This window comes from Mus musculus, chromosome 18 (genome assembly GCF_000001635.26).
Source record: "Mus musculus strain C57BL/6J chromosome 18, GRCm38.p6 C57BL/6J".
Lineage (NCBI taxonomy): Eukaryota > Metazoa > Chordata > Mammalia > Rodentia > Muridae > Mus > Mus musculus.
Window position 1 is genome coordinate 21,001,245 of NC_000084.6, and position 26,980 is coordinate 21,028,224.

The following is a 26,980-nucleotide window of genomic DNA, read 5'->3' on the forward strand; positions in this document are numbered from 1 at the left end:
GCTTTCGTCACAATCCGCCGCCGCACCTGCCCGGGTTGCCAAAGGGGCCGTGCTGGCCATCACCGCCCCCGCCCTGCCGTGGGCAGTGGCCCGAGGGCGGGCTGCGAGCCGCGCAATGTCGCAGACTGCGGCTCCGGGGGTGGGGGCTTCACGGTGCTGCACGAGCCTCACTCGGGCTTAGTCCCATGAGGCCTGCGCACCCCGGCACTGAAACCACGAGACGGCGCAGGACCACCGCTCTTCCGGCCCGTGACGGAGACCGAGCGTGAGGCGCGCCGGGGCTCAGGGCATCTGAGGTGACGCCGGCGGGCCGAGTGGAGGAGACAGGGGGGCGGGCCGGGGAGGGCGTGGGAAGCCCGAGAGCGCCAGTGAGAGCCGCGGAGGAGGACAGGCTCGCCGGCGGGCGCCGGAGCGGACAGCGGTGGAGCCGGGCCGCCGGGGGCGGGGCCAGCGGCTCCATGGCGGCTCTGGGGGGCGGGGCTTCGGCGCGCGCCGTTGATAGAAGCTGCGGCGTAACCAATGACTGCGTCTTCTACCTCACCTCCCGCTAAGCTCCGCCTTCACGCTGGTGTCCCCCGCGGAGAATGGGCGGGACCTGCTCGTGCTGCTGCCTTGTCTCAGGGTTCCGCCCCGCCCCCGAGTCCCGCCCCCGTCCTGACGCAGGCCGCTTCCTGAGCGAGCCGCTTCCTGACTCGATTCCCTCCCCCCTCAGGGCCCTCTCCGGGCGTCGGGCTCAGGGCCGCCACCACCACCACTACTACCACCACCACCTCGGCTCCTGCCGGCGCCGTCGCCTCTCCCGCCCACCCCTCGCCATGTCCGAGGAACTTTCGGCGGCCACGTCCTACACGGAAGATGATTTCTACTGCCCTGTCTGTCAGGAGGTGCTCAAGACGCCGGTGCGGACCGCGGCCTGTCAGCACGTGTGAGTGGACGCCCCTTCCCTCGTGCGGCGCCCCGGCCCGGCCCGGCCCCTCCGAACCCGTGCCCCGCACCCCCTGGTCTCGTCCTGGTCGCCAGCTTCCTGCACCCGGGGGCGGTGCTCGGGCCCTGCGTCCCTCGGCGTCCTCGCCAGGCCCGAGAGGAATCACAGAGAACGTGGAGCCTTTTTTGTTTCCTAGCAATCCTTGTGGAGACCCGGGCGTTGGGTGCTCGGCCTGGGCCCTGCAGAGGTGTGCGGGCCCGCCGGGCTACCTGCCGGGGGTGCCGCGCTTTTCTTGGCTTTCCTTGGCTTTGTAGCCCCTAGCCCTGTCGGTGTCAGCAGCAGCGTCCCCGCCCCCCTTGCACGCCCGCTCAGCCCCATCCTTGAGCTAATTTAACAATTCAGTGATAAAACGGCCCAAGATGAGCTAGCTTCCTTCTCCCACCCCGAACCGGCAGGATTTCCGGGGCTCGAGATAGCTCCCTTTGTGCTCTCCTTATGTTTATTATTGCTGGGTGATGACAAGAATGGAGGCAAGATACCGTTCTGTTAGAGGAGGTGTTTCCTCCAGGGATGAGGTGGATGGAGCACAAAGGCGCTGGCTGGGCTGGGCAAGGTGACTTGAGGTAGGTCTTAGTTGGCATAGAAAGAATTTCAGTCATTTTCAGGACAACCAGTGTCAGTGGGAGTTGGAGCCAGCCCTTGAGAACGTACACTAAGCATCTGACAAGCCCGAGTGATGAGCAGAGCCCTCGAGGAACTTTTTCTTTAATGTGTGTGACAAGGTCTCATGTAGCTCTGACTGGCTTCAACTCACAGTAATCCACCTGCCTCTGGGATTGAACGAATAGGGGATAGGCTCCCCAGAGGGACTCTTTATAGCAAAGATAACCAGTTCCTAGGCTCCATCCCGAAGTTAGAAATGAATTTTTGGCAGGTGGGGCCTGAAAAAGTTCTGTGTTTTCAAATAGCTGAAAAGAATTCAAATTTCTAGATAAGGTCTTCCTTCCACTATTTTAGTTTTGTTATAGTTGTTTTTGTTTTTTCAAGACAGTGTTTCTTTGTGTGGCCTTCGGTATCCTAGAACTAGGGCCTGGACCAGGCTGGCCTGGAAGTAAAGGCCTGTTCTGCTGCCTCGAGAGCCACAGGCCATAGACACACTTTTTTTTTTTTTAAAGTCATGATATTCTTAATTTTTCAAGGCAGGTAGGAGCCAGGTGAGGTGGTACTTGGGAGCCTCAGACAGATTTTGCTTTTGAGGCTAGCCTGGTTACCTAGTAACTTCAGTCCACTGGAACTACCGGACTATACACCAAGCAAGATCTTGTTTCAAAACACAATCAACCAACAGTACCAATATTCTGACAATCTCCCTTCCAGAAACATTTAAAAAATAAAAAGAAGTGATAGATAGAATTTTGGGCCTTAATCAAAAAGTGTAATTTTTTTTGACGTTGATAATCTTAATTTAAAAAAAAAAACTTGTACAATATATTCTGATGATGGTTCCCCTCCCACCTGCCCCCCCTTTAAACATATCATTTTCATTGATTCTCTAGGAATTTCACATCATGCACCCCAAATCACACTCACTGCCCAGACCTTCCATATCCGCCCCCAACTTTTGTGGACCTACCCCACCCCCATGAAAAGTAAAAAAATACAGAAAAGAAAGTCCAATTTATGTTATTCATATACTCACTGGAACATGGTCTAACTCTTAAATGCCCACCTCTTAAATAGAATTGAGTGAGTCTTTCTCCTCCCACACTGCCACCAGACGCCTTCAGTTGTAGAGAGCTAGTTTTCAGTGTCCATATCACACTTTTTTTTTTTTTTTTTTTTTTTTGGTTTTTCGAGACAGGGTTTCTCTGTGTAGCCCTGGCTGTCCTGGAACTCACTCTGTAGACCATGCTGGCCTTGAACTCAGAAATCCACCTGCCTCTGCCTTCCAAGTGCTGGGATTAAAGACAAGAGCCACCACTGCCCAGCATATCACACTTTTAAACAGTTTTCTTTGACTACCTTTCTGTCTAGATTGCCACCTGCCACTTCTTTATCTCAGTATTTAGCAAACAATCAAAAAAACTTCGAGGGGCTGGAGAGATGGCTCAATGGTTAAGAGCACTGACTGTTCTTCTGAAGGTCCTGAGTTCTGTAATGTAACCATCTGTAATGAGATCTGATGCCCTTTTCTGGTGCATCTGAAGATAGCTACAGTGTACTTAGATATAATAATAAATAAATCTTAAAAAAGAAAAAAAAAAAAAACTTTGAGCAAACCAGAATAAAAAATAAACACAAGAAACAAACAAAACCACAAAAAAAAAAAAACCAAAACAGAAAATGTAATAAGTAAGGAAATGAATATAAAACAAGTTGCTTTGTAGTTCTTGTTGAACAGTGAATTTGAAAAAAAGAATGAGGAAAAGTTTTATATAGATGGGAAGGTAGGTAATGTTGGAGTGTAGTCTAGATTGACTAGATGAATGGGGTGTAGAAATTGATTTGTTTTTATAACTAGAATTTAGAGTACTTTATTAGTTTATTACATCGTTTTTTTTTTCTCACAGAATTGTAAACAAGTTTATATTTTTCTGTAAAATCAGGTTATGAGTTTGAGGTGGAGCTTACAATTGAGCTTAGTGCCTTAATGTATGGACGTACTCCAGTCTACCAAATTTTACCCCCTTTATTAAAAACGGATCCTTCCCACTTCCCCTCAGGTAATATATCCTAATACAGTTCTCTCTTTCTTTACTACTCAGTTCCTTCCACCTCCCAACTCATCCAGATCCATTTCCTTTCTGTCTCACTAGACGGTAGAGTACTCAAGAGTCAGAGACAAGTGGATATCTGAGTTCAAGGGCAGCCTAATCTACAGAGTGAGTTCCAAGTAGCCAGGACTATACAGGGAAAGCATGTCTTGAGAAACAAAACAAAACAAAGAAAGCAGGCTTCTAAGGGATAATAAAGATAAGCAATATGTAATAAAACAAAATTAACATCAGAATTGGACAAAGCAGACATATAGAAGGAAAAGAATACCAGTGTATGCTAGGCAGTGGTGGCCTACACCTCTAATCCCAGCACTCAGGAAGGAGGCAGAGGCAGGTGGATCTCTGAGTCTGAGGCCATCCTGGTCTACAGAGTAAGTTCCAGGTCAGCCAAGGCTACACAGAGAAACCCTGTCTTAAAAAAAAAAAAAAGAAAAGAAGAAGAGGAAAAGAGTATCAATTACTCTCTGATTCATAGAGAGGATTAAGGATTTGGGTCACTGGGGATCTTGTAGACACTAAAAATACGTTCTCGTGGCCATTTCAATGACAGGAAGGAGCAAAATCATCATCATAGTTACTTTACCAAAAATATAAATGTCCTTTTAATCTTCATTTATTTCTTCAAAAAGGAATTGTCTAAGGCTTTCTATTTGCCAAAAGGAGTACTCAGTGCACTTTCTTGGGTGACTGTTGATGTCTAGTGGAGAAAATCTATAAATGAATGCTAACTGATGTTTAAAAGATTTTGGTTAGAAAGTTTTACATTGGTACTTACCAGCAAGTGTCTAAAATCAGTTTAGGAATATGAATATAAATGCTGATTTCCTTGATGAAATTATTGGTCTGAATTTGGGCATGGTGGTATATATCTCCATAAGTGGTAAGGAGGTATGTAGAAGCCAAAAAATGTGTGTGGTGGAACGGGAGTTTACATATATTGGCAGGAACTTACTGGGCAACGCCATTGAATGTTTTCCTAGAAATTAGAGACCTATCTGTTTTGGCAGGGGAGCAGCATGGTGAGGTTTCTTTTAGAAAGTTTATATTAGTGTCAAATTTCAGGTTGTCAGTTGAGACTAGTAATGTTGACATGTCAAGGAAGAAAATGATTAGAATCTTAAACTAATAGTGATGATGCAGAGAAGAGATCACTGACATTTTAAGGGTTTTGTATAAGATATGATGACAAATATCCAGTAGTTAAGTGTATATACTGCATATAGATCTGGAATAAATGGTGGTAAAGTAGTTTTGTGTGTGTATTCATCAAGGTAAGTATGTAACTGAAAGCAAGAAGAGGTCTTAGACCCAAGCGCTGGCAAATACTTACATAACTAGAAGTAGAGAGAGCTGTACTCTGAGAAGGAGTAGACAGGGTAGGAAGAAAAACAGGCAAGAAAAAAACAAGCAAAGCAACAAAAAATACAAACCACAGCAGTGACCTTAAGAGAAGTCAGATATAATGCTTTTAAAAATAAGTAAAAACAAAGTGAGGGATGAGGTAAGTGCTAAAGTGCTTACGTAGCATGCACAGGGGTCTGGGTTCAATCCCGAGCACTGAAAAACAAAGTAGGCCTTGGGTGGTACAGGCCTGCATCTGGAAAGACAAAAAGGATAGTTGGAATTTTAAGGCTAGGCTATTGCAACTGAGATCTGCCTCAAACCACCAAAATGAACTGGGGATATATAGCCCAGCATTAACATGGTTATCTAGCTTATGTGAGTTCTGTTAAATCCTCTCCTCCAAGATTATTGAAGTTGGGTCAGGCATAGTGGCATGTCTATAAAAACAGCACTTGGAAGGTTAGGTAAGAGAACTGCCATGATTTGAAATGAGCATAGGCCACATAGCAATACTGTTTCTTAAAAGGTCACAAAGTATGTGTATATTTGAAGCAAGTATCCAAAAAACATTTTAGGAGAAAATAGAGTGGGTATTGATAAGGTTATTTCTCTCACTTTACTTTGTAATCTTAAAATTTTTAGTTTTTTTTTATTTTTGTTGTTTTGATTATATTTTGAAAAAAAGCAACAGGGAAAAAAGGGGTTTATTTGATTTACAATTACAGTCTCTTATTTTGGAGACATCAAGGCAGGAACTCAAAGCATTGCATCCACAGTCAAGAGCAGGGACATAATAAGTGAACAGAACCTTGCTTGCTCCTCAGCTAGCTGATTATATAAATTTGCTTGTCAGGTGTTTAGTTCAGGCCTGGAAACCAGGGAATGTTGCTGTCTGAAATGGTCTGGGTCTTCCTGCATCAGTAACTATCAAGACAATCCTAAAATATACCCACAGATCCAACCAACCCAATCTAGGCAATAACCTCAATTGACTTTTTCTACCCAGGTGATTCTGTGTTGTGTCATGTGATTTGTAAAATGTCAAGTAATATTTGTACACTGCTAGGATTAAGTTCTAATCCAAATGAAAATTTAGATTTAGTAACAATTCTGGGAAACATGACACTTATTTTGAGACCAGACCCAGTTTTATATAGCCAAGGCTGGCCTTAAACTCCTTATATGACTAAGGCTATGAATTCTGATTTTCCTTTCTCAAGTTCTGAGATGATAAGGATGTGTGCCAAAATACCAGGCTTTTCTTTTCTCCTTCCTTCCTTCCTTCCTTCCTTCCTTCCTTCCTTCCTTCCTTCCTTCCTTAATTTCTTTCTTTCTTTCTTTCTTTCTTTCTTTCTTTCTTTCTTTCTTTCTTTCTTTCGAAACAGGGTTTCTCTGTATAGCCCAGGCTGTTCTGGAACTCACTTTGTAGACCAGGCTGTCCTCAAACTCAAACCACCTGCCTCTGCCTCCCGAGTACTGGGATTAAAGGTGTGTGCCACCACGTCCGGCTTCTTTTCTATTTTTGAGATAAAGTTTGAGCTATATAGCTGTAGCTTATTGGGAACCCACTATGAGTTTTCAAAAATTTATTTGTTGATAGTCCAATACATATAATTTGTTCATTTTCATCTTCAATTACCCTCTCTCATTTCCCTTTCAGTACCTCCAAATCTATTACCAACAAATTCCCTTTCTATATGTACTGTTCTGATGAGGTTGTAGGTTCTTTTGATGTTGAAATAGTTCAGTAATTTTTTGGTGTGCACCTTTGTCTTTTTTTCTATCAAGGCTTTCTTTTTTTTTTTTTTTTTTGAAATAAGTTCTGCTTGGCAGACTTATCTAGTCTAGTAGAAGGGAGATAATAAATTTATATCTGAGGAGGCATGCTTGTGCTTTAGACTGAACAGTAAGATTGGAAATAAAATATATTTATCTATTTATTGGGTGTTGTTTGAATCAGGGAATGGGGAATTTTTTCTTTTTTTAAATATAGTTCTGGCTCTCTGAACGCACAGAGATCCTTCTGCCTCATCCTTCTTTCTGAGTGCTGGGATTAAAGGCGTGTACTGCCCTACCAAGCCTGTCTTTGTTTCATAGTTTTCAAACACAAATGTAGCTGGGTGTGGTGACACATACCTGTGGTTCCCAGTACTCAGGAAGTTAAAGTAGGATTGTTTTGCTTGAGCCTAAACTTGAGTCTCAGAGTAAGATCCTTTCTTTAAAAAAAAATTGTAAAATGGACATGTGTAGTTTCATTTTGTTACTGTCTAATCCAGTCTTATTGCCAGAGAAAACATACATAACTTTTAAAACTGAGGTGTACATCTTGACTAGGTATCCATAATCACTTGTTTGTGGTTCACTGTTTTTTGTTTTTTGTTTTTTGTTTTTTTTTTTCTTCCTGTAATTAACCTGTCACAAATGTTTGGCTTAGTTTCTGTAGAAAATGTTTCCTGACTGCAATGAGAGAAAGTGGAATACATTGTCCCCTATGTCGTGGAAGTGTGACTAGAAGAGAAAGAGCATGTCCGGAACGGGCCTTAGATCTTGAAAATATCATGAGGAGGTTTTCTGGTAGCTGCAGATGCTGTTCAAAAAAGGTAGGGTTATATTATGTAATTGTTTTAATTTTCCTGGTGAACATGGCTTTGAGAAGAAAGACATTTCCCGGGTGTTATGTTAAACACCTATAATCTCTGCTCAGAAGGGTTGCAAGTTCACAGCTTGCTTGGGCTACAAATTGAGAGCCTCAAAAACAAAATAAACAAGATATGTTATTTCAGTTGAGAATTATATAGAAAAGACCAGAAAGTTTCATATATCAAAAACCTTGTTGAATTTAGAGTTTTATCTTTAAGATAAAAATTTTATTTTTTTCAATAAGCTGACAGCCTTTTAAGATCTATATACAAAACTTTTTTTTTTTAAAAAAGTTCTACCTAAGTTTCAAATGTTAATAATTTAGTCAAATAGATTTATGTACTGAAATCCCTGGCTGCCCACTTAAGTATTTAAGAAATCATGAAATACTTCTCAGAAGACTGGTTTAAATTTTTTAAGCACATGGGATAATCAGGTGTTGATAACATTGTCTAATTTGGAATTTATTCTACTTGAAGAAAGCTAAATGGGTGAGGAGTGGTTAGACCTTGAATATATTTTTTTGTCTATTGAGCATTTACCCAAGTCAGATCTGCTTTCTATCTCTTTGAAGAAGGTGTTGAATTGAAAAGGAAGTGAAATGAAGCTGAAAACACAGAGAGAGAAACCAAAAAATGTTCCCAGTGTTACCATGGGAACATCAATATTTTTTTTTCCTACTTCTAATAGTTAAAGACATGCCCAGCACCATGAGGCAGCCAAATTTTTTTTATGTGAGTGAGACACACCAGAGGAGGGCATCAGACCCTATTACAGATCATTATAAGCCACCATGTGGTTGCTGGGAATTGAACTCAGGACCTGTGGAACCTCTTAACCACTGAGCCATCTCTCCAGCCTGAGGCAGCCTCTTAATACGTATTCTTTTGCATTTGATTTTCTGAGATAGGGTGTTTGGTAGCCCATATGGGCATTGACCTCATGTTGTAGCTGAGGATGACCTTGAACAACTATTTTGGTTTTTTTTTTAAAGATTTATTCATTTACTTATTTTATTTATGCGAGTACACTGTAGCTGTACAGATGGTTGTGAGCCTTCATTTGGTTATTGGGAATTGAATTTTTTAGGACCTCTGTACTTGCTCAGGCCCAAAGATTTATTTATTTATTTATTATATCTAAGTACACTGTAGCTGACTTCAGATGCACCAGAAGAGGGTCTCAGGTCTCATGGTTGTGAGCCACCATGTAGTTGCTGGGATTTGAACGCAGGACCTTTGGAAGAGCTTTCAGTGCTGTTACCCACTGAGCCATCTTGCCAGCCCGAACAACTGTTTTTTGATTCCACTTCCCAAATGCTGAGCCTATATACATGCACTCCTATTGCCTGACTTTTTCTCTTTAGTATTATCATTTCAAAACTTGTTAACTCCCCCACCCTCCAAAAGAGTTAATGGAATCTGTATTCTGTGGATCTGATGAAAAATAATATATTACCTGTAGTTACTTTGTTTTGTTTTGTTTTGTTTTGTTTTGTTTTGTTTTTGGAGACAAGGTCTCCCTATGTAGCCCTGGCTGATCTGATTGTGTAGACTAGATTGGCTTTGACCTCTAAGAGAGCCGCTTTCAAGTGTTGTGGGTAAAGGTGTGTGCCACCCTGCCTGATCTCATTTTTGAGCTTAAATATTTAGTTATCTATCTTTATCTTTTTTCCTATTATTAACAGTATCTCAAATTTTTTTGTATTCTGTTTTTAAAGATTATATTTTAACCAATAATTTACAGATTAAATTCTATCGCATGAGACATCATTACAAATCTTGTAAGAAGTATCAGGATGAATATGGTGTTTCTTCTGTCATTCCAAACTTTAAGATTTCTCAAGATTCAGTAAGGAGCAGGTAAGCAGCATTTATTCTAAAAGCAAAATTTTAATTACTGAAATGAGAATTGCTTGGGGAATTATGGTATGTATATGTTTAACAAATTATACTTAGTATCCTAACTAGAATTTGTCTTCAAAATTTATTAGGTAGATACAGTATTGTATCTTGGAGACCAACTTCATGATATACCTAAGCTTATCTTCCCCAGAGCTTTTCTTGGAACAACAACATCAACAAAAAAATTGGGAGGGAACAAAAATTATAACTAGGAGTTGAAGATTTAATTGATTTTTTTCTGATGAAAGAATTTGGAAATTAGGCAAAATAGTTTTTTTTTTAAGATTTATTTATTGATTATATGTAAGTACACTGTAGCTGTCTTCAGACACTCCAGAAAAGGGAGTCAGATCTCGTTACGGATGGTTGTGAGCCACCATGTGGTTGCTGGGATTTGAACTCTGGAACTTTGGACGAGCAGTCGGGTGCTCTTACCCACTGAGCCATCTCGCCAGCCCTAGGCAAAATAGTTTAAATAATGTATTTAAACATTGGATTTTTTTTATTGCTCTCTAAGGAATAGGCTTAGTATTTGAAGGTAATTCTGATAACATTTTAGTTCTTTTTTTTAGCTACAATTTTTTTAAAGCTTTTATGTCTTTTCTCAGATCTATTCTACTACTGCCACTGCTACCTTTTCTTCTTACTATTATTTTGAGACTGGGTATAACCTGGCACCTAGTGTATTGCTCTTTTTTTTTTAATTGTTACATCATTTAAAAATATTTATTACATTTATTTGTGTGTGTGTATTTGTGCACTGTTGCATATATTTAAAGGTCAGAGGATAACTTGGAGGAGTTAGTTTTCTTTTTCCATATGGGTCCTAGTGATTAAATTCAGGTTATCAGGCCTTTTTTTTAAAAAAAAAAATAAAATAAAACAGGGTCTTGGACTACATATTGTCCTGGCTGTGCAGGAACTCAGACCCTGGCCTTAGAGAACTGGCATCAGAGACTCAGAGAGATCAGCCTGTCTCTGCTGGGGTTATAGGCATGTACCATCAGTCCTGGTGAGCGTCCGGCTTAGTATCAGTGCTGATACCTGCTGAGCAAACGCCGGGCTCTTCTGTGAGTGAGCATCCTTTAAAATTCAATTTAGGTACCTAATATCATCAGATCAGTGAAATGTTAGCTAATATGGAGTAAAAGTACTTTAGTAATTTGTTCTTGTTATTCTCCACACCCAGGTACAATACTGAATAGTAACAGAAGCTTAGTAAACACTGTTCAAGTAAATTAAAGTGATAAGATGTATAGCCATTAATCTAGCTCAGGAAATAGATCAGCTTCCTCTGAACTGTGTCCTATATGAACTCCATATTCCTGTAACCACTGTTGTTTCACCTGGATAGTTAATCTCTTGTTTTTCTTTATATTTTGTCATCCCCACATGTACTACTAAATGTTTGCTTAATTTAGAAAATTAACAAGCTTGTGTACAATAGTCTGAACCAGCACAGTTTCTTCAATTTTATAGTAGTTTGTGGAAATCAGTGTGCTAAGATGAACAAATAAAATTTTAATTTCAGTACTTGATCCATGTTGCTAATATTCGTACTTTAACTGCCCGTTTACTGAAATCTCCAGTAAATTGTCTAGGAATGGTTTCACTGCGCAGCAGAACTCATCAGGTTCTCATTTTACTTGATTTACTGTCAGTAGATGAAATTGTCATTTCCATTTAGTGATTTTTTTTTCAAACAAATCCCCGTGGGTTCTTTTATCCCTATGCTTTTATGCTTGGTGTATTTCTGCTGTATTATAAGTATATACTTATTTAAGGTTTTTTTGCCCAATTTTTCTTAATATGGGATAGTGTTTTAGGTTTTTTTGCCCAATTTTTCTTAATATGGGATAGTGTTTTGTTAGCTTTATTCAACTCTGTATCTCAAGCTCTCAGCAAAGTTCCTAGAGTGTATTCCATATACAGTCACTGCTTATTGGGCATCTTTATATTGTTTTGACTTTTTGATATTCAGTTTCACTCTGTAGCCCTGGCTGATGTGGCCTTGATATGTAGACTATCCTGACCTCAAACTTTGTGATGCCTCTGTTGCTGGACTACTGGAATTGCAGATATACACTGTCATACCCTGTACTGCGTGTTAAATGACAACTCCCTATCCCATCCCTAGGAGGCAGACCTTGCTCATTTGGTTCCTTAGATTCATTTGGTCAGACAGTGTTTAGTCCTAATAACAATATTCCTTATCTTTTTTTTTTTCTTTTCTGATATTACTTCCCTCAGTCCCTCATATTTCTCTGAATTGTATAGAGTTTAGTTGGTAGCTCATGAATCTGCCTGATGGCACTGTAATCTGTATCTCTTTGTGTATCTGTCCATGGATTGCAGACGCCAGAAGGTGCCAGATCCCCTGGGTTGGGGTTGCAGGTAGTTATGAGCTCATTGCTGTGCTTGCTGCAGCCAAACTCAGGTCCTCTATTGTCTTCCAGCCTTGCTAGTATATTTTCTTTAGTGTTTAGGAAGAAGGATGTTATATGTAAGTACACTGTAGCTCTCCAGACATCCCAGAAGAGGGCATCAGATTTTATTATGGATGGTTGTCAGCCACCATGTAGTTGCTGGGATTTGAACTCCGGACCTTTGGAAGAGCAGTCTTAACTGCTGAGCCATCTCTCTAGCCTCCCAGACACCTTTCTTTCTTTCTTTCTTTTTTTTTTATTATGTATTTTCCTCAGTTACATTTCCAATGCTAGCCCAAAAGTACCCCATGCCCTCCCCCAACTCCCCTCCCCACCCATTCCCACTTTTTGGCCCTGGCATTCCCTTGTACTGGGGCATATAAAGTTTGTGTGTCCAATGGGCCTCTCTTTCCAGTGATGGCTGACTAAGCCATCTTTTGATACATATGCAGCTTGAGTCAAGAGCTCCGGGGTACTGGTTAGTTCATAATGTTGTTGCACTTGCAGGGTTGCAGATCCCTTTAGCTCCTTGGATACTTTCTCTAGCTCCTCCATTGGGGGCCCTGTGATCCATCCAATAGCTGACTGTGAGCATCCACTTCTGTGTTTGCTAGGCCCCGGCCTAGTCTCACAAGAGACAGCTATATCAGGGTCCTTTCAGCCAACGCTTGCTAGTGTATGCAATGGTGCCAGACACCTTTCTTATTTGACCCTTTTTTGTATGTGTGTGTGTGTTTGTGTGTTCGTGTTCTGGTGGTGATGGTGGCAGTGGTGGCAGCAGTGGGGGTGACAGGAGCAAAGGCCTGTGTTGGATTCCATATTCAGTAACTTTTTTACCTTAGTTTTGAGATACAGTCATTCACTGGACCGGAGATTACTGATACGATGAGGGGCCAGGGATCTGTTTGTCTATGTCTCCCCTGAGCAGTAGCTTTCATGAGTGCTTTACTTAAAAGTAAGTGAATGAATACAAGAAAATAAAAACTATAGGGCTATAATCCCAACTACTCCAGAGATTGAAGGAGAATCACAAATTCAAGACCTGCCTGAGCTTTCATGGCCAGACAAGTCAACTTTAGCAAGATGTTGACCCAAGTGCTGTGGGATAGGGCGGGGCTATAGTGTGATGCTCTAGATTCGATCTCCAGTACCTTAAAGATGAATGAATGAACAAATGAACATACACTGCTTGCTTGCACACTAGATTTGAGAATGCCTTGGCTCAGATTGAAGCAGTTATTTCATAGTTGTTTGACTTTGTCAAGAAACTGTGCCTTGGTTTTCTGACCGGTAAAAGTGGGGTTGATAGTGTAGGTAAGGTTAAGTTGAATGACTTGCATGGTGTTCACACCTTCACCTCCATCCTTTGTAAGTGGTACTTTGTTTTTCCTTAGCACCCAAACCATACCTTGCAAGCTCAGTTGGTAGACTTTTTTTTTCCCTCTCAAGACAAGATGTTTTTGTTTAGCCCTGGCTGACCTGAATTTGCTTTGTATACTAGGCTGGCCTTGAACTCAGAGTTCCACTTGCCTCTGCCTCCCTAATAAAGGTGTGCATCACTGCCATGACCAACATAAAAAACTTTCAGTTTTATTTTTTTACAGTTCAGTCGTTGTTCCCCCTCCCGGTCCTCCCTTCCACAGTTCCTCATCCCATTTCTCATCCCCACCCCCTACCCCCAGGCCTCTCCACTCCCAGCCAGCAAAATTTTGATGTATCTTTGTTTTATGTGGATTGGTGTTTGCCTGCATATGTGTCTGTGTAAGGGTGTCAGATCTCCCTGGAACTAGAATTATAGGTGTGAGCTGCTGTATGTGTGTGCTGGGAATTGAACCTACATCTTCTAGAAGAGCAGTCAGTACTCTTAACCTCATCAGCTGGTAGACCTTTTATTTATCAGAGAACCAGCTTCTGAGAGCTCTCCTCTATCCATCTGACTGTCCATTTTTCTTTCTTTCTTTTCTCTCCCATCTGTCTATCCGTCCACCCATCCATCCACCCATCCACCCATCCATCCATCCATCCATCCATCCATCCATCCATCCATCCATCCATCCATCCATCCCACCGTGTGAAATCTGAAGATCAAACTCAGGTTTCTGGCCTGTGTGGAAAGCTTCTAACCCCTTTGCTATTTTTCTGGCTTTTTCTTTTTTTAGACTTCTTAGCTACCCTGTGAAATATTTCCTTACTTAGAATTTCTTCCTATTGATAGAACTGTACTTTATGTTCCAATTAGAGCCTTTCAACCTTACTGTATTTATTTGGAATCTAGTTTTTTTTTTTTTTTTAAATATATATCCTATGCATTTTGGAATTACCATAGAAGGCTTAATGAATTTTCAGTATGGACATGGCCAAGTTTTAAAACCTTTGTTTTGTTTTTTTGAGACAGGGTTTCTCTGTGTAACAGAGCCCTGGCTGTCCTGGACTTGCTTTGTAGACCAGACTAGCCTCAAACTCAAAGGTGTGTGCCACCATTTCCATAAAAAAGGTTTTGTTTGTTTGTTTGGTTGGTTGGTTTTATTGTGTTTAGGGATCAGACTGGGACCCGTGGCTTTACCTAGCTACATCCTGAAAGCGTAGGGCTTTTTTCGAGACAGGATTTTGCTGTGTGAAAAAATTTTTTTAAAAAGATTTATTTATTTATTATATGAAAGTACACTGTAGCTGTCTTAATGAGGGAGTCAGATCTCATTACAGATGGTTGTGAGCCACCATGTGGTTGCTGGGATTTGAACTCAGGACCTCTGGAAGAGCAGTCAGTGCTCTTAACCACTGAGCCATCTCTCCAGCCCAAAAATTTTTTTTAAAGGTAGTTTTGAGCAAGCCTCGAACTGGTGATCTGGTTTCTGAATACTGAGATTATAGGAATCATGATGCCTGGCAAGAGAAATGTTTTTTGTTTTTGTTTTTATTGGTGTTGCTTCAGAGGTTGGGAAGGCATGTTTTTGCCCTCTGGAGGACCTGTATTGGTTCTTAGCACCCACACTAGGTGGGGCTCATAACCATCCATAACTCCAGCTTGGATCCGTGGGGAGGTGGGAGGATGTCTCTGGCCTCTGAGATCACCACCTGCACTCTGACACACATCGTATAATGATATTGGAAGAAAGGAAGGAAGGAAGGAAGGAAGGAGAGAGAAAGAGAGAGAGAGAGGAGATGGAGAGAGGGGAAGGGGGAGGGAGAGAGGGAGAGGGGGAGAGAGAGAGAGAGAGAGAGGCGAGGGAGAGGGGGGGAGGGGGAGGGAGAGAGGGGGGAAGAGAGAGAGAAAGAGAGAGAGAGAGAGGTGTTCTCCCATGGTAAAAGAAGGGTAGTGAACTGGAAAAGAAATCCCAAAGCCTGCAAGTACTTGTTTTTATAATATTGACAATATTTATCAAATTCTGTGGCATGTTAGTTGCAGTTTCTGTATGCAGTGCCCCTTCTAATATCCCATATGCCACTGACTTTCTGTCATAGGGTACAAGTAAATGTGCCAGGATAGTTTGTAGTAGAGAAGTGTGCTAATGAAGCCTAGTTTCTTTTCTTTTTAAGGAATAATGAACATTTAAAAAGTTCATATGTTTTGTGAAACCTCAACTTTGGAAGTCTTCTACCATATCCTAGCTACATGATAGAAGTTCTTACTTCAATCCCAGGGTTTAAGAACTTAACAAGGAGAGCTGGAGAGATGGCTTAGTAGTTAAGAGTACTGCCTCTGCTTTCCCAGGACCTAGGTTTGAATCTCAGTACCTACAAGAGGAATCACAACCATTTGTAACTTCAGAATCAGTGGATGCCACACCCTTTCTTGGCCTCTGCACTACATGCATGTACTGCATAGACTTATATGCAGGCAAAACACTCGCACACATTTTAAAAAAAAAATTACCAAGGGTCAAGTATGATAGTGTATGTCAGGAGCACTATTTCTAGACCCTATCCTAGTCCTCATTTCCCCTCATCACCCCCAAAATAACATCGCTGAGGAAAAAGATCTTATGTAATTAAAATTCTGTGTTTTCTAATTTACACTTTTGTACCTAAATATTGTAGAAATTTGTGTTTTTTGTGAGAGTTTTTGTTTTTGAGATAAGGTCTCACTACGAGGTAGTGGCTGGCCTGGAATTCTCTGTAGTTCAGGCTGTCCTCAAATCTATGACCTTTTTGCCTCAGCCTCCTGCCCTTTTATAATTTATTTAAAAAAAAAAAATGAATGAATAGAAATTCCAACAGTCTTACTTGATTTGGAAAGCAGTGCCATGAATATTTAGTATTTTATGACTACTTGAAGTTTAGACTTTTTTTAAAATAGGGCTGTATGTTTTTCCTGCATGTGTACCCAGATGTATGCCTGATATCTATAGAGACCAAAAGGTATCAGATCTTCAAACTGGAGGTAAATATGGTTGTGTGCTGGTAACTGAACCTGGGTCCTCTGCAAGAGCAACACATGTTCTTAATTAAGTGCTGAGCTATTTCCAGCCCTTGAAGTTCAGGCTGGTCATTTTTATTAAGCAGCTTACACTAATGACCCTGACGTGTTATTTATTATTTCCCCCTTGTGCTTCTTAAGTAATAGGAGTGAAACATCTGCATCTGATAACACAGAAACTTATCAAGAGGATACAAGGTAAAATTTTAAAAATTCTACTTCAAAAAGTAATACTGTTGAATAATATAGAAGATTTTTATTTGTGGTGGTTAAGAATTTAATTTAGGGGGCTGGTGAGATGGCTCAGCAGGTAAGAGCACCCGACTGCTCTTCCAAAGGTCCTGACTTCAAATCCCAGCAACCACATGGTGGCTCACAACCATCCGTAATGAGATCTGACTCCCTCTTCTGGTGTGTCTGAAGACAGCTACAAGTGTACTTACATATAATAAATAAATAAATCTTTAAAAAAAAAGAATTTAATTCAGGATTGAGCATGTATAATACATTGAGCATTCACTATGCTGTTTAGCTGTAACCTTGAATCCTTATAATAAATTTCTCTGAGACAGGTTTTTGCACACTCTTAGGCTGGCCTTAAACTCATGATACTCTGCCTAAGCCTTCAGAGTGCTTAGAGTTTCAGGCCTATAGGTTATAACAATAGATTAGTTATTAGATTTTTATTTAAACATTTAAAATTTTATTGTGTGATTTGTGCTTGTGTGTGTGTGTGTGTGTGTGTGTGTGTGTGTAATAAACACGTATAGAGATGTAGAGGCTAGCTTACGGGGATTGGCTCTCTTTCCACCATGTTGGTCCTGGTGATTGAACTCAGGTGACAAATGTCTTTAGCTGCTGAGCTCCCTCTCTATCTAGCCCAGGAACTATATTTTTAAAACAAACATTTATTCAGTTAAATCATTAACTATAGTGCTAGAAGTTAATGCTTCAGAAATAAACAGAGCTTAAATAGTTATTGCTTTTAAGAACATATAAGAACTTATCTATTTTCTTGGTCAGATATTTTCCTTGCATGAATCAGGCAAAGGTGTCAATATTGAACTGTTCCCTTGCTTGACATTTAGAGGTATTAGATCCAGTGGTGCTTAATTCTTAGGTTGTTTCAAAGTACAAAGTCTTAGGGTTGCTATTGTTACGATAAAACACCAAGACAAATGCAACTTAAAGAAGATAGAGTTTGGGCTGGAGAGATGGCTCAGTGATGAAGAGCACTGGCTGCTCTTTCAGAGGTTCCTGAGTTCAATTCCCAGCAATCACAGGGTGGCTCATATCCATCTGTAATGGGATCTGATGCCCTCTTCTGGTGTGTCTAAAGACAGCAACAGTGTTCTCACATACATAAATCTTAAAAAAGAAGAGGACAGAGTTTATTTGGGGCTTATATTTCTAGAGGATTAGAGCCTGAAGTGGTGTAATGAGTCCTGGCTATTGGCAGCTGGAGCAGCTCTCTTGATACATAAGGAGGAAGCAGAAAGAAAGCACACTGTCAATTTTTTGAAGCTCAGACTTTGCCCAGTGACACACTTTCAACAAGGCAACACTTAACACATCCTTTCCAAATAGTACTAACAAATAGGGACCAAGTATTTAAACATGTGAGCTTTTGGGAGCAGTTGTTATTTAAACCACTGCATTCTTTTTTTTTTTTTTTTTGTTGTTGTTGTTGTTGTTGTTGTTTTGAGACAGGGTTTCTCTGTGTAGCCTGTCCTGGAACTCACTCTGTAGACCAGGCTGGCCTTGAACTCAGAAATAGGACTGCCTCTGCCTCCCAAGTGCTGGGATTAAAGGCGTGCGCCACCACTGCCTGGCCAGACCACTGCATTCTTGCTATCAATATCTTTGTTTTGTGGGTTTTTTTTTTTTTTTTTTTTTTGGTGAATTTTGTTTTAAGTTGTTAATCTGAAGTAGATCAAAGTTAGAATTTGATGGAAATCCTTTTTAAACTACATTATTTTGTGTGCTTTGGGAAGGGGAGTAAAGCACGCTCCACTGTGCATTGTTCAGGTCAGATAACTACTTGTCCCTTTACTTATTTTATTTAGCCTTCTAAGTGGTCCATGGAGTCTGGAAACATTTTTAAGAATTATTATTTTTTTAAAGATCTATCTATCTGTCTGTCTAGATATCTATCTAGATGTCTATCTGTGTGTGCAGTTAATGCCTGCACACAGAAGAGGGCATCAGATCTCATTACAGATGGCTGTGAAACCACCATGTGGGTATGAGGAATTGAACTCAGAGTACCTCTGGAAGAGCAGCCAGTGCTCTTAATCATCATCTCTCTAGCCTCTTTACATAGGAACTTTCTAAAATGAAACTTGAATGGGCCCCAGTGACTTGACATCACATGAATGATTACAATTAAAATTGGATTTAACTTCTTAAACTTGGTCCTGTATTTTGTTTGTAATTGTTTGTTTGGAGATAGGTTTCATTAGGTAGGTAAGGCTGATCATGAACTCATGATCATGCTGATTCATATTGCAGGGGCTTTTGGGGAACCTTAATAAAGAGATCAAGACATCTATATAGTATATATAAGGCTGTTGACCTTTGCTGGGGTAGTTCTTCAGCTAGCCTATCTAAACTTAATCTGGCTTCTGCCACTGTGTCTCTGCCACGTAGCTTGCTCTCTTTGCTCTACCTTCCTGCTTGCTCCCGGTCTGTCTCTTAGTGAGGTCCTTCTGCCCCAGCACCAGCCACCAGTTCTTGCTCTCCAGTTGGCATTGGAGGTGATCTTTCCTTGGGCAGCTTATCTTTCTTTTTGATCAGGTGAAGAAGCAGCAAATATTTGCATTTCCTGCACCACCCACCTAGCAATTAACAATTGAGAACACAAAAATACACTGTCATAGCCTGTTGATGCAATGTCTGGGTTATCCCAACAGCTTCAGCCTCTGAATACTGAGGATTATACACATGGACTATCATACCCAGCTGTTTTCCTCCCTTGGTGCTAGGGGGGGGAAAACGGACTGAAATGATAAATACTAGTAGTGTATAAAGTGAGACTGTATGAGAAATTCTACTCTGAATCATGTGTTCAATAATTTCATAACCATGACTGTTTTAAAACACAGCAGCACAACAGTGAGTTTTAAACAACAATGGGTTAAAAAACAGGAACAATTCTTTTGTGTGTGATGGTTTTGAGTTTCAATATATCTCATTTGAATTGCTTTTTAGTTCTTCTGGGCATCCTACCTTTAAGTGTCCCTTATGTCAAGAGTCAAATTTCACCAGACAACGTTTATTGGATCACTGTAATAGTAACCACCTATTTCAGATAGTTCCTGTGGTGAGTACATATATTCAAAAGAATCTTTTGTTTAAAGCATGTGGTTCCATGTATTTCTCTTTATGTATACAAAGGGGAGGGTTCTTTATATAAATTTGTATTTAAATGATGAACATGGTAGATTTTCGCTAATAATTGATTGTAATACAAGAATAAGATTTAAAATTTGAACCAAAAAAAAAAAAAAAAAAAAAGCAAAAATGCCAGGCATGGTAACACATGCCTTTAATCCCAGCACTTGGGAGGCAGAGGCAGGTGAATTTCTGACTTCGAGACCAGCCTGGTCTACAGAGTGAGTTCCAGGACAGCTAGGGCTACACAGAGAAACCCTGTCTTGAAAAAGAAAAAAAAAATTAAAATTTGATTACCTCATGTAATCTAGATAATCATTGTGAGGTAATGTAGACTAGTCTAGGAAAGAATGAAAAGTGACAGTCATTGCTATGTTGCGGCAGAACCAATGCTGTTGGGTACTTTATTCTGCTGGATGCAGAGGACTGGATCCATTCATGCAAATCTGCTGCAATGTATGTGTGTATAAGTATAAACAAGCTGGGCTGGGCATGGTGGCACATGTATTTAATACCAGCACTGGGGAAACAGGTAGTTGACACCAGCCTGATCTCCAGATAGTTCCAGGCCAGCCAGAGGTACACATTGAGACTCGTCTCAAAAACCAGAGTATATTAAAACCAACAGTTTTAATTGTATCTTTGAAGAATCTTTTATATGAATGTATAAAGCAAGAAGTCAGAGTTTTTATTTTGATGCATACTTGTCTTATGTCATTTTTAGGGTAGGTTTATATAGTTCCAACATTGTGGTCCCTGAAGAAGTCATTTGAAGTATATTTTTTATAGATAAGTAAATTTTAACTCTAGACAATAAAAGAGGAGATATTAAGCTGGAAATTTTTTTTTTTAATTTCCTTTCCCTTGCACTTTTCCCAGAAGCATTCTGTTACTAAAATACATCTTCAGACCCGTCCCCTTTAAAGATTTATTATGTATACAGTATGCATAGATGCCTGTAGGCCAGAAGAGGGCACTAGAGATACATGGTTGTGAGCCACCATGTGGTTGCTGGGAATTGTACTCAGGACCTCTGGAAGAGCAGCCAGCATTCTTTTTTTTATTTTTTAATGGTTAATAATCTTATTTTATCTATTCACTTTACATCCCGCTCACTGCCACCCCCTCTCTCCGTGTCACCTGTTCCTAGTCCTTTCCCCATCCTCCCTTCCTCTCCTCTGAGAGGGTATCTCCCCATCCTGCCGTCAGTGCTCTGACCAACCTCTGACCAACTAATTCTTCAGGCCCCCATGTCCAGCCCTTTAAGGTTTTTTCTGATAAATATGTGTGATGAAGTCTCACTTAGTTGCCCAAGCAGACTGTGCAGTTGTATTATTCTTCCTGCCTCAGCCTCAGGAAGAAGTGGTTCTATATATTTCTCCACATGTATACAGAGAAAGGTTGTTGATTAAAATTTGGATTTAAGTTATTAATATAATATATTTTTACTAATGATTGATGACAAAATGAGACATTTAATTTTTATTACCTCATATAAGGGGAAATAATATTGTGAGGCAAAGGTAATGTAGGCCAGTCTACAATAGGGCTAGGAACTACAGGTTTGTGCAACAACAACCAGCTTCTTCAAAATAAGGAATAAAATGTATTAATAACATTATTAGCCTTTCCTCTTTTTGGCAAATATACTAGAAAAAAAATGCCCAGAATTTTGGATTTGAAAAACTATTGGATTTTCAATTACTGCAACCATTCATTAAAATGGAAGGAGTTAAATAAACAAATATGCTACCAGAAAAGTATGCGGGAAGTCTTCATATTTAAGATATCATGCTTAGGGGGCTGGAGAGGTGACTTGGCAGTTAAGAGCACTTCCTAAGGTCCTGAGTTCAAATCCAAGCAACCACATGGTGGCTCACAATCATCCATTTTTAAAGACAGCTACAGTGTACTCACATATAATAAATAAATAAATGTTAAAAAAAGACATCATGCTTAGTTTTATATTTACATAATTGGCAATTTTTTTCTGCATAACATTCTGTGTATTAGCCAGGCATGGTGGCTCACGCCTTTAATCCCAGCACTCGGGAGGCAGAGACAGGTGGATTTCTGAGTTCGAGGTCAGCCTGGTCTACAAAGTGAGTTCCAGGACAGCCAGGGCTATACAGAGAAACCCTGTCTCAGGGGGAAAAAAAAAAAAACCAAACCAGTGTGTGTATTGTCAGCTTTGGTTAGAATCCAGTTATTAAAGTTTCTTTTTATGTCATTTTAAGTCTGTCATCTAGTCACTTTTAAAAATGTACTTCATTAAAACTTTGAGGTTAATTTAAACTTTATAATTCGCTCCATTTTTATTTTACATATAAATGAAATCAAGCTAGTAATAATTCTGTAATGGTTACTAATTAGATCAAATAATATATGTCATACATATGGTATGTAGTTAATAAAAACTCATTACATTGATGTTAGTATAGGCTATATATGATGTTTTTTAGTCGTATAATAGAATGTCCATGGTTTCTGTTATTCGTGTCATTTTCTATGGTAATTTGCTTGGGAAATGATGTTGTCATGGGATTTGACTTGTAGAAATGATTTTAAAAGGCACATGGTGACATGTGTCTGAACTCCCAGGACTTGGGGATCCTGGGATACACACACACACACACACACACACACACACACACACACACACACAGAGTGAGATCCTGTTCCAATCTCTGTATACCATCCAGTGCTTTTTGATTTCAGTCATACCTTAGAGACATCTTAGATTTGAGTACAGATCGCAGTATTAAATTAATTATTGATGAAGGCCAGGTGTGGTGATGAATGCCTTTATTTCAGCACGTTGAGGGCAGAGGCAGAAGGATCTCAGTGAGTTTGAGCCAGCTTGGTCTAGATAGCAAGCTCCAGGATAGCTGGAACTACATGAAAGACCCTGTCTCAAAAGTCAAAAAATAAAGTAAAAAATTGATGTGAATTTAGCTATACATTTTGAGTTTTTTAGTGAATGTAAATGTTACAGTTAGTCTGTATATACTGTGTCTGTTAAGTATGCAGTAGTATTATGTCTAAAGTATATATATATATTATCTGAGTCAAATGCTTCATTGCTAAATAGTATTAATGGTTATTTGAGCTATTGGAACAGTGGTGTCAAATAGGCACACTGGGAAGATACAAATTTTCAATTTTTAAAGAAATGTAATATCTGCAAAATGCAACAAACTGAAGCACAATAAGGTATACCCATGTTTTTTACCCATGATGTTTTCAGTAACATGAGCTTGTACTTAATGCTCTCAATAATTATATAATGTTTCATTATTTTTGCTATTTTTTTATTTAAAACAATCTGTTTCTCATAGACATGTCCTATTTGTGTGTCTCTTCCTTGGGGAGATCCTAGCCAGATTACTAGAAATTTCGTTAGTCATCTAAATCAAAGACATCAGTTTGATTATGGAGAATTTGTGGTAAGTGAGTTCTTCAAGATTAAGAAAGTTAATTTAACTCTTTCAATCTGGATTTGAGTTTTCAAGCAAGTTGTGGAATCAGACTGCTTGGATAAAGAGCAAGTTGATGTATTTTAGTAGTAACATTGTTAAGCTTTGTGGAAGTTCTGAGAATTGAATTTATTGTTTATACTAGAGAGATAATTACTGGAAAAATAAACCCCTTAATGCAAAATGAAGGTTTAAGTAAAAATTATTTAGAGTTAAGAGAAATTATACCTCCTTGAAAGTAAAATTGGCATAACCTGTGTGGGAAGATATGTTTCAAATATAGAGTAAGCACATGAGGCACAATTACAAACCAAACCAAAGAAACTGATCATCACCAGGTTGTCCATTTAGGAAGGGCAGCTAGGGCCCTTGGACCAAATGGGCCAGTTTCTTCTTCTCATATTTATGAAAAATTTTCTGTTATTAGTTGTAAAATTGTACTTTATTTGGCTTATGTGTAGTTAAGGTCTTATTTAATAAACGGTTAATTCCAGTAAAGAGTAATAGATGCTTGTTTTCCTGTTTGGGTAAACACAGGCATGCATAATTTTTATTTTTATGGAATTTGCAGTTTTAGTCTACTATTTTGGAATAATTTAAATGTTCGTAAAATTTACATGTGCCACTTCAGTGATTTTAGGAGGTAATTGTATTTTACTATTACGTTTCCATTTTAGGAGCAATTATTGCGTCTGGAGAGCTATATTTAGAAGAGCATAGTAGTTTTTTTCAGCCATAATTTAATCTAGTTTTTTGTTTTACCTTGCTGTAGAAAACTGTATTTCAGTTGTCAAGTCAAAGTCCTGATATCTTTTAAAGCTAACCCATGTGACATAAAATTAACAGCAAATAATGTTTTTTAAAGATAAAGGTTTTGTTGTTGCTGTTGTTTTGCCTGGTGTGTTTGTTTTGCTGCGAAGGATTGGACTCAGGGACTCAGTACATTCTAAACAGCCATTCCACACTGAGGTACTAAGCCCCAAGTCCTAAAGAGTCACTTTATAGTTGAAAGCTGTGTTCCATGCTTAGCTCCATGCTGTGGTTAAGAAGCTGTTACTCAACTGTTAATTCATTAAATGCTTATTTTTCTTAAAATTACTTTCCCTTCAACATAGAAATGTTTTGTAGAAGTGATACATATTTACCATATTATTAGTTTTAATTAAGTATAATTTTGATTAGTATAAAGTATCCTCTGCTGAGCAGAACAGTTATTAGTTATTACTAAATAATTATAGCTGAACTTAAACTTTTTAAAGTTCATGTATTGAAACCTTATATTTCGTTACATTAATTTTTGAGATGGGGTCCCATTATGTCCATGCTGGTTTCAAATTACTAGGCTCAAGGTATCCTCCTGCCTCAGGTTCCTGAGTGGCTGAGAGTATGACACATACCATGGTGTTCAATCTTGCATTTTAAGGCATACTGTCCATAAACTCCTTGTATGCAAATGTATATGAAGATTTGTAATGCATTAGATAAAACTGAATAGTTGATAACTTTCTTGTTGACACATTACTTTTTTTTTTTTTTAAGAATCTTCAGCTAGATGAGGAAACCCAATATCAAACTGCTGTGGAAGAGTCTTTTCAAGTAAACATGTGACATGTATAGACATCTCTGCCTCCTTGCAACCTACAAGTGCCATCTTTAAGGAGAAGACATGAAGTCACCATTTTCAGTAATTTGCTGTGCATATTAATAAAAATAATAATTCAGTCTACTGTATTAGGTTTTTAATTGAAAATAAAGGTGGGCCACCCTAATACCATTCTCTAGACAGTTACTTTAACAGCATGGAAAGGGTTGTATTTCACTTGTGTGGTGAAAAGAGAATCTCTGTTGTCTTTTTCTTCCTTGTATTACATATTCTCAATGTTTCATTAAGTTGTTTTTGGTATTTGATATAGTTCCTTCTGTTTAGTACAGAGATAACAGCAAATTCTGAACGATGTGATTCTTAAAAAGCTAATAAACCTGAGCCATTTGTCAGAGCTGTAGAATGGAAACTTGAAGTGTGAAGTGGGATAATCCAAAGGGATTTTTTTTTAAAGTATAGATTCTAGCTGAGGAATTCAACAATAAGAAAGTTGTATTTATGTAATGTTTAGTATTTTTGAAGACTAGTGAGATTTCTTTAATAATTTTTACTTTGAAAGCATATTGTACAAATGTTTCTTCTTTTGCTATTAGAAGAACATCAAGAGAAGTTTCCTTTGGTGGTTAGTTTGTTATTTCAATCTAGGTTGAATAATTTGTAAGCCTAAATGTTATATACCACAGTTCTTTGTAGTCAGTATTTCTCACTGGGTGATGAAACTTTTCAGCCAGTGAATGATACATTCAATTAGTTTTTTAAAAATCCAAAGTTGCAGATGTATGTGGATATGTACATAGACTTTTGCATGTATATATACACATATATATCTTTGCCTAGAGTTTGTCAGGTTATGTATAGAATTTCTATTAAAAAGTTTTAATAATGGACAAGCAATATAGGATTGAAGTATTTATCTCCTTTGTTTAAAATTTTGTATGTTACCAAGTTTTTAAAACAGTAAGCCAAATACTATGTGGTACAGTTGGCTGTTATTACACCTGAAAAATGTTAAATGGTGCTCACTTGTTACGTTTGAAAATGATGCATAACTGACGTGTGGTGAGAGATTTTACCAGCTACTGTTTCACTACATTTTAGTCAAAACAAAGTTTGTTCTTAATCTTTGGTATAAAGTGTTGTAGAGAAGGCCAAGTCACAAAGTAAAGGGTGAAGGGGGAATTCTGACATTCCACACTAACATAACACTGTTATGCTTTCTTTAAAATAACTAACCGCAAAAGAAAATCTCTGAAGTAGTTTGCTGCTAATATATACATATATTGTAAAAAAAAAAGGTATATTTTGATTTTCTTAATACCCTTGTTGACTTTTCTACAATGAACATTTTTAAACTTGATTTAATAAAAATGTTAATTTTGGATGTGCAGTTTTGTAAAAAACCTTTTTCAGTTAAACGGTAATGACTTTATTTATGTTCAGTAATATAGACTCACAAGAAGCCATACATCTTAATGCCTTTTTTTCTGTTGTTTCTTGAGCGTGATGTTTACTGTGTTCTCTAGCACTTTGAGTTGACATACAAGAGTAATTCTAGGAACATCTATATGATGAACCCTTTAAAAGGAGACTTCTGTCCACAGTCCTCTAGTTTAAAGCAATAACTTGGATACTTTTAAAGTTTTATTTAGCCAGTGTGCTCCTAAATCATCCTGGGATGTACAAACTTAAAGGGAAACTTGTACTAGAGAGGGTTCCTGTTTTGAAGTCTTGTGGATGAGTTATATTAATAGATTAATAGCTTTTTCATGAGAATTATCTTTTTTTTTGCATTAGTAACTTCTTAAATATAGAAAAAACTTTTTAATTCTTCTTTTGTCAGTGGATTAAGAATAAGGATTGACTTTAGAATTTAATTTATGGGGGCGCACCTCAGTAGTCATGTTTAATAGCTATCAGGATAAAGGAGAGAAACTATAGCAATATGCTGATACATCAGTTTCACAGTACCAGTTAGAAAAGCCACTTCTCCTTCAACTTAGTTTAGTTTATGTCCATAAACACAGTGTTGATTGAGATGTATTGCTTTACTTTTCAATTAAAATGGTTTTCTCCTA

The 26,980-nt window shown here is 38.9% G+C and overlaps 1 protein-coding gene across 8 annotated transcripts; it reads left to right on the top strand.

Annotated features, from left to right (window-relative positions):
• Rnf138 (ring finger protein 138) lies at window positions 1-26,980 on the top strand. Of its 8 annotated transcripts, XM_011246975.3 has the most exons (8): window positions 3-296; window positions 713-925; window positions 7,481-7,646; window positions 9,433-9,548; window positions 16,575-16,631; window positions 19,644-19,755; window positions 23,165-23,272; window positions 24,842-26,980. In XM_011246975.3, the coding sequence occupies exons 2-8, from the start codon at window positions 816-818 to the stop codon at window positions 24,908-24,910; spliced, it is 738 nt and encodes a 245-aa protein (XP_011245277.1). In that variant the 5' UTR covers window positions 3-296; window positions 713-815; the 3' UTR covers window positions 24,911-26,980. The 8 variants fall into 8 exon arrangements, with proteins under 8 accessions (XP_006526182.1, XP_006526180.1, XP_011245277.1 ...); XM_006526117.4 differs by lacking the exon at window positions 16,575-16,631 and having other exon boundaries at window positions 2-296; NM_001303005.1 differs by lacking the exon at window positions 23,165-23,272 and having other exon boundaries at window positions 56-296; window positions 9,407-9,548.

Coding starts and splice junctions, on each gene's coding strand:
- Rnf138 (XM_011246975.3), top strand. CDS start 816: ATGTCCGAGGAACTTTCGGCGGCCACGTCCTACACGGAAGATGATTTC. Junction 16,632..19,643: donor ACTTATCAAGAGGATACAAG/GTAAAATTTTAA, acceptor ATTGCTTTTTAG/TTCTTCTGGGCATCCTACCT. Junction 19,756..23,164: donor TATTTCAGATAGTTCCTGTG/GTGAGTACATAT, acceptor TGTTTCTCATAG/ACATGTCCTATTTGTGTGTC.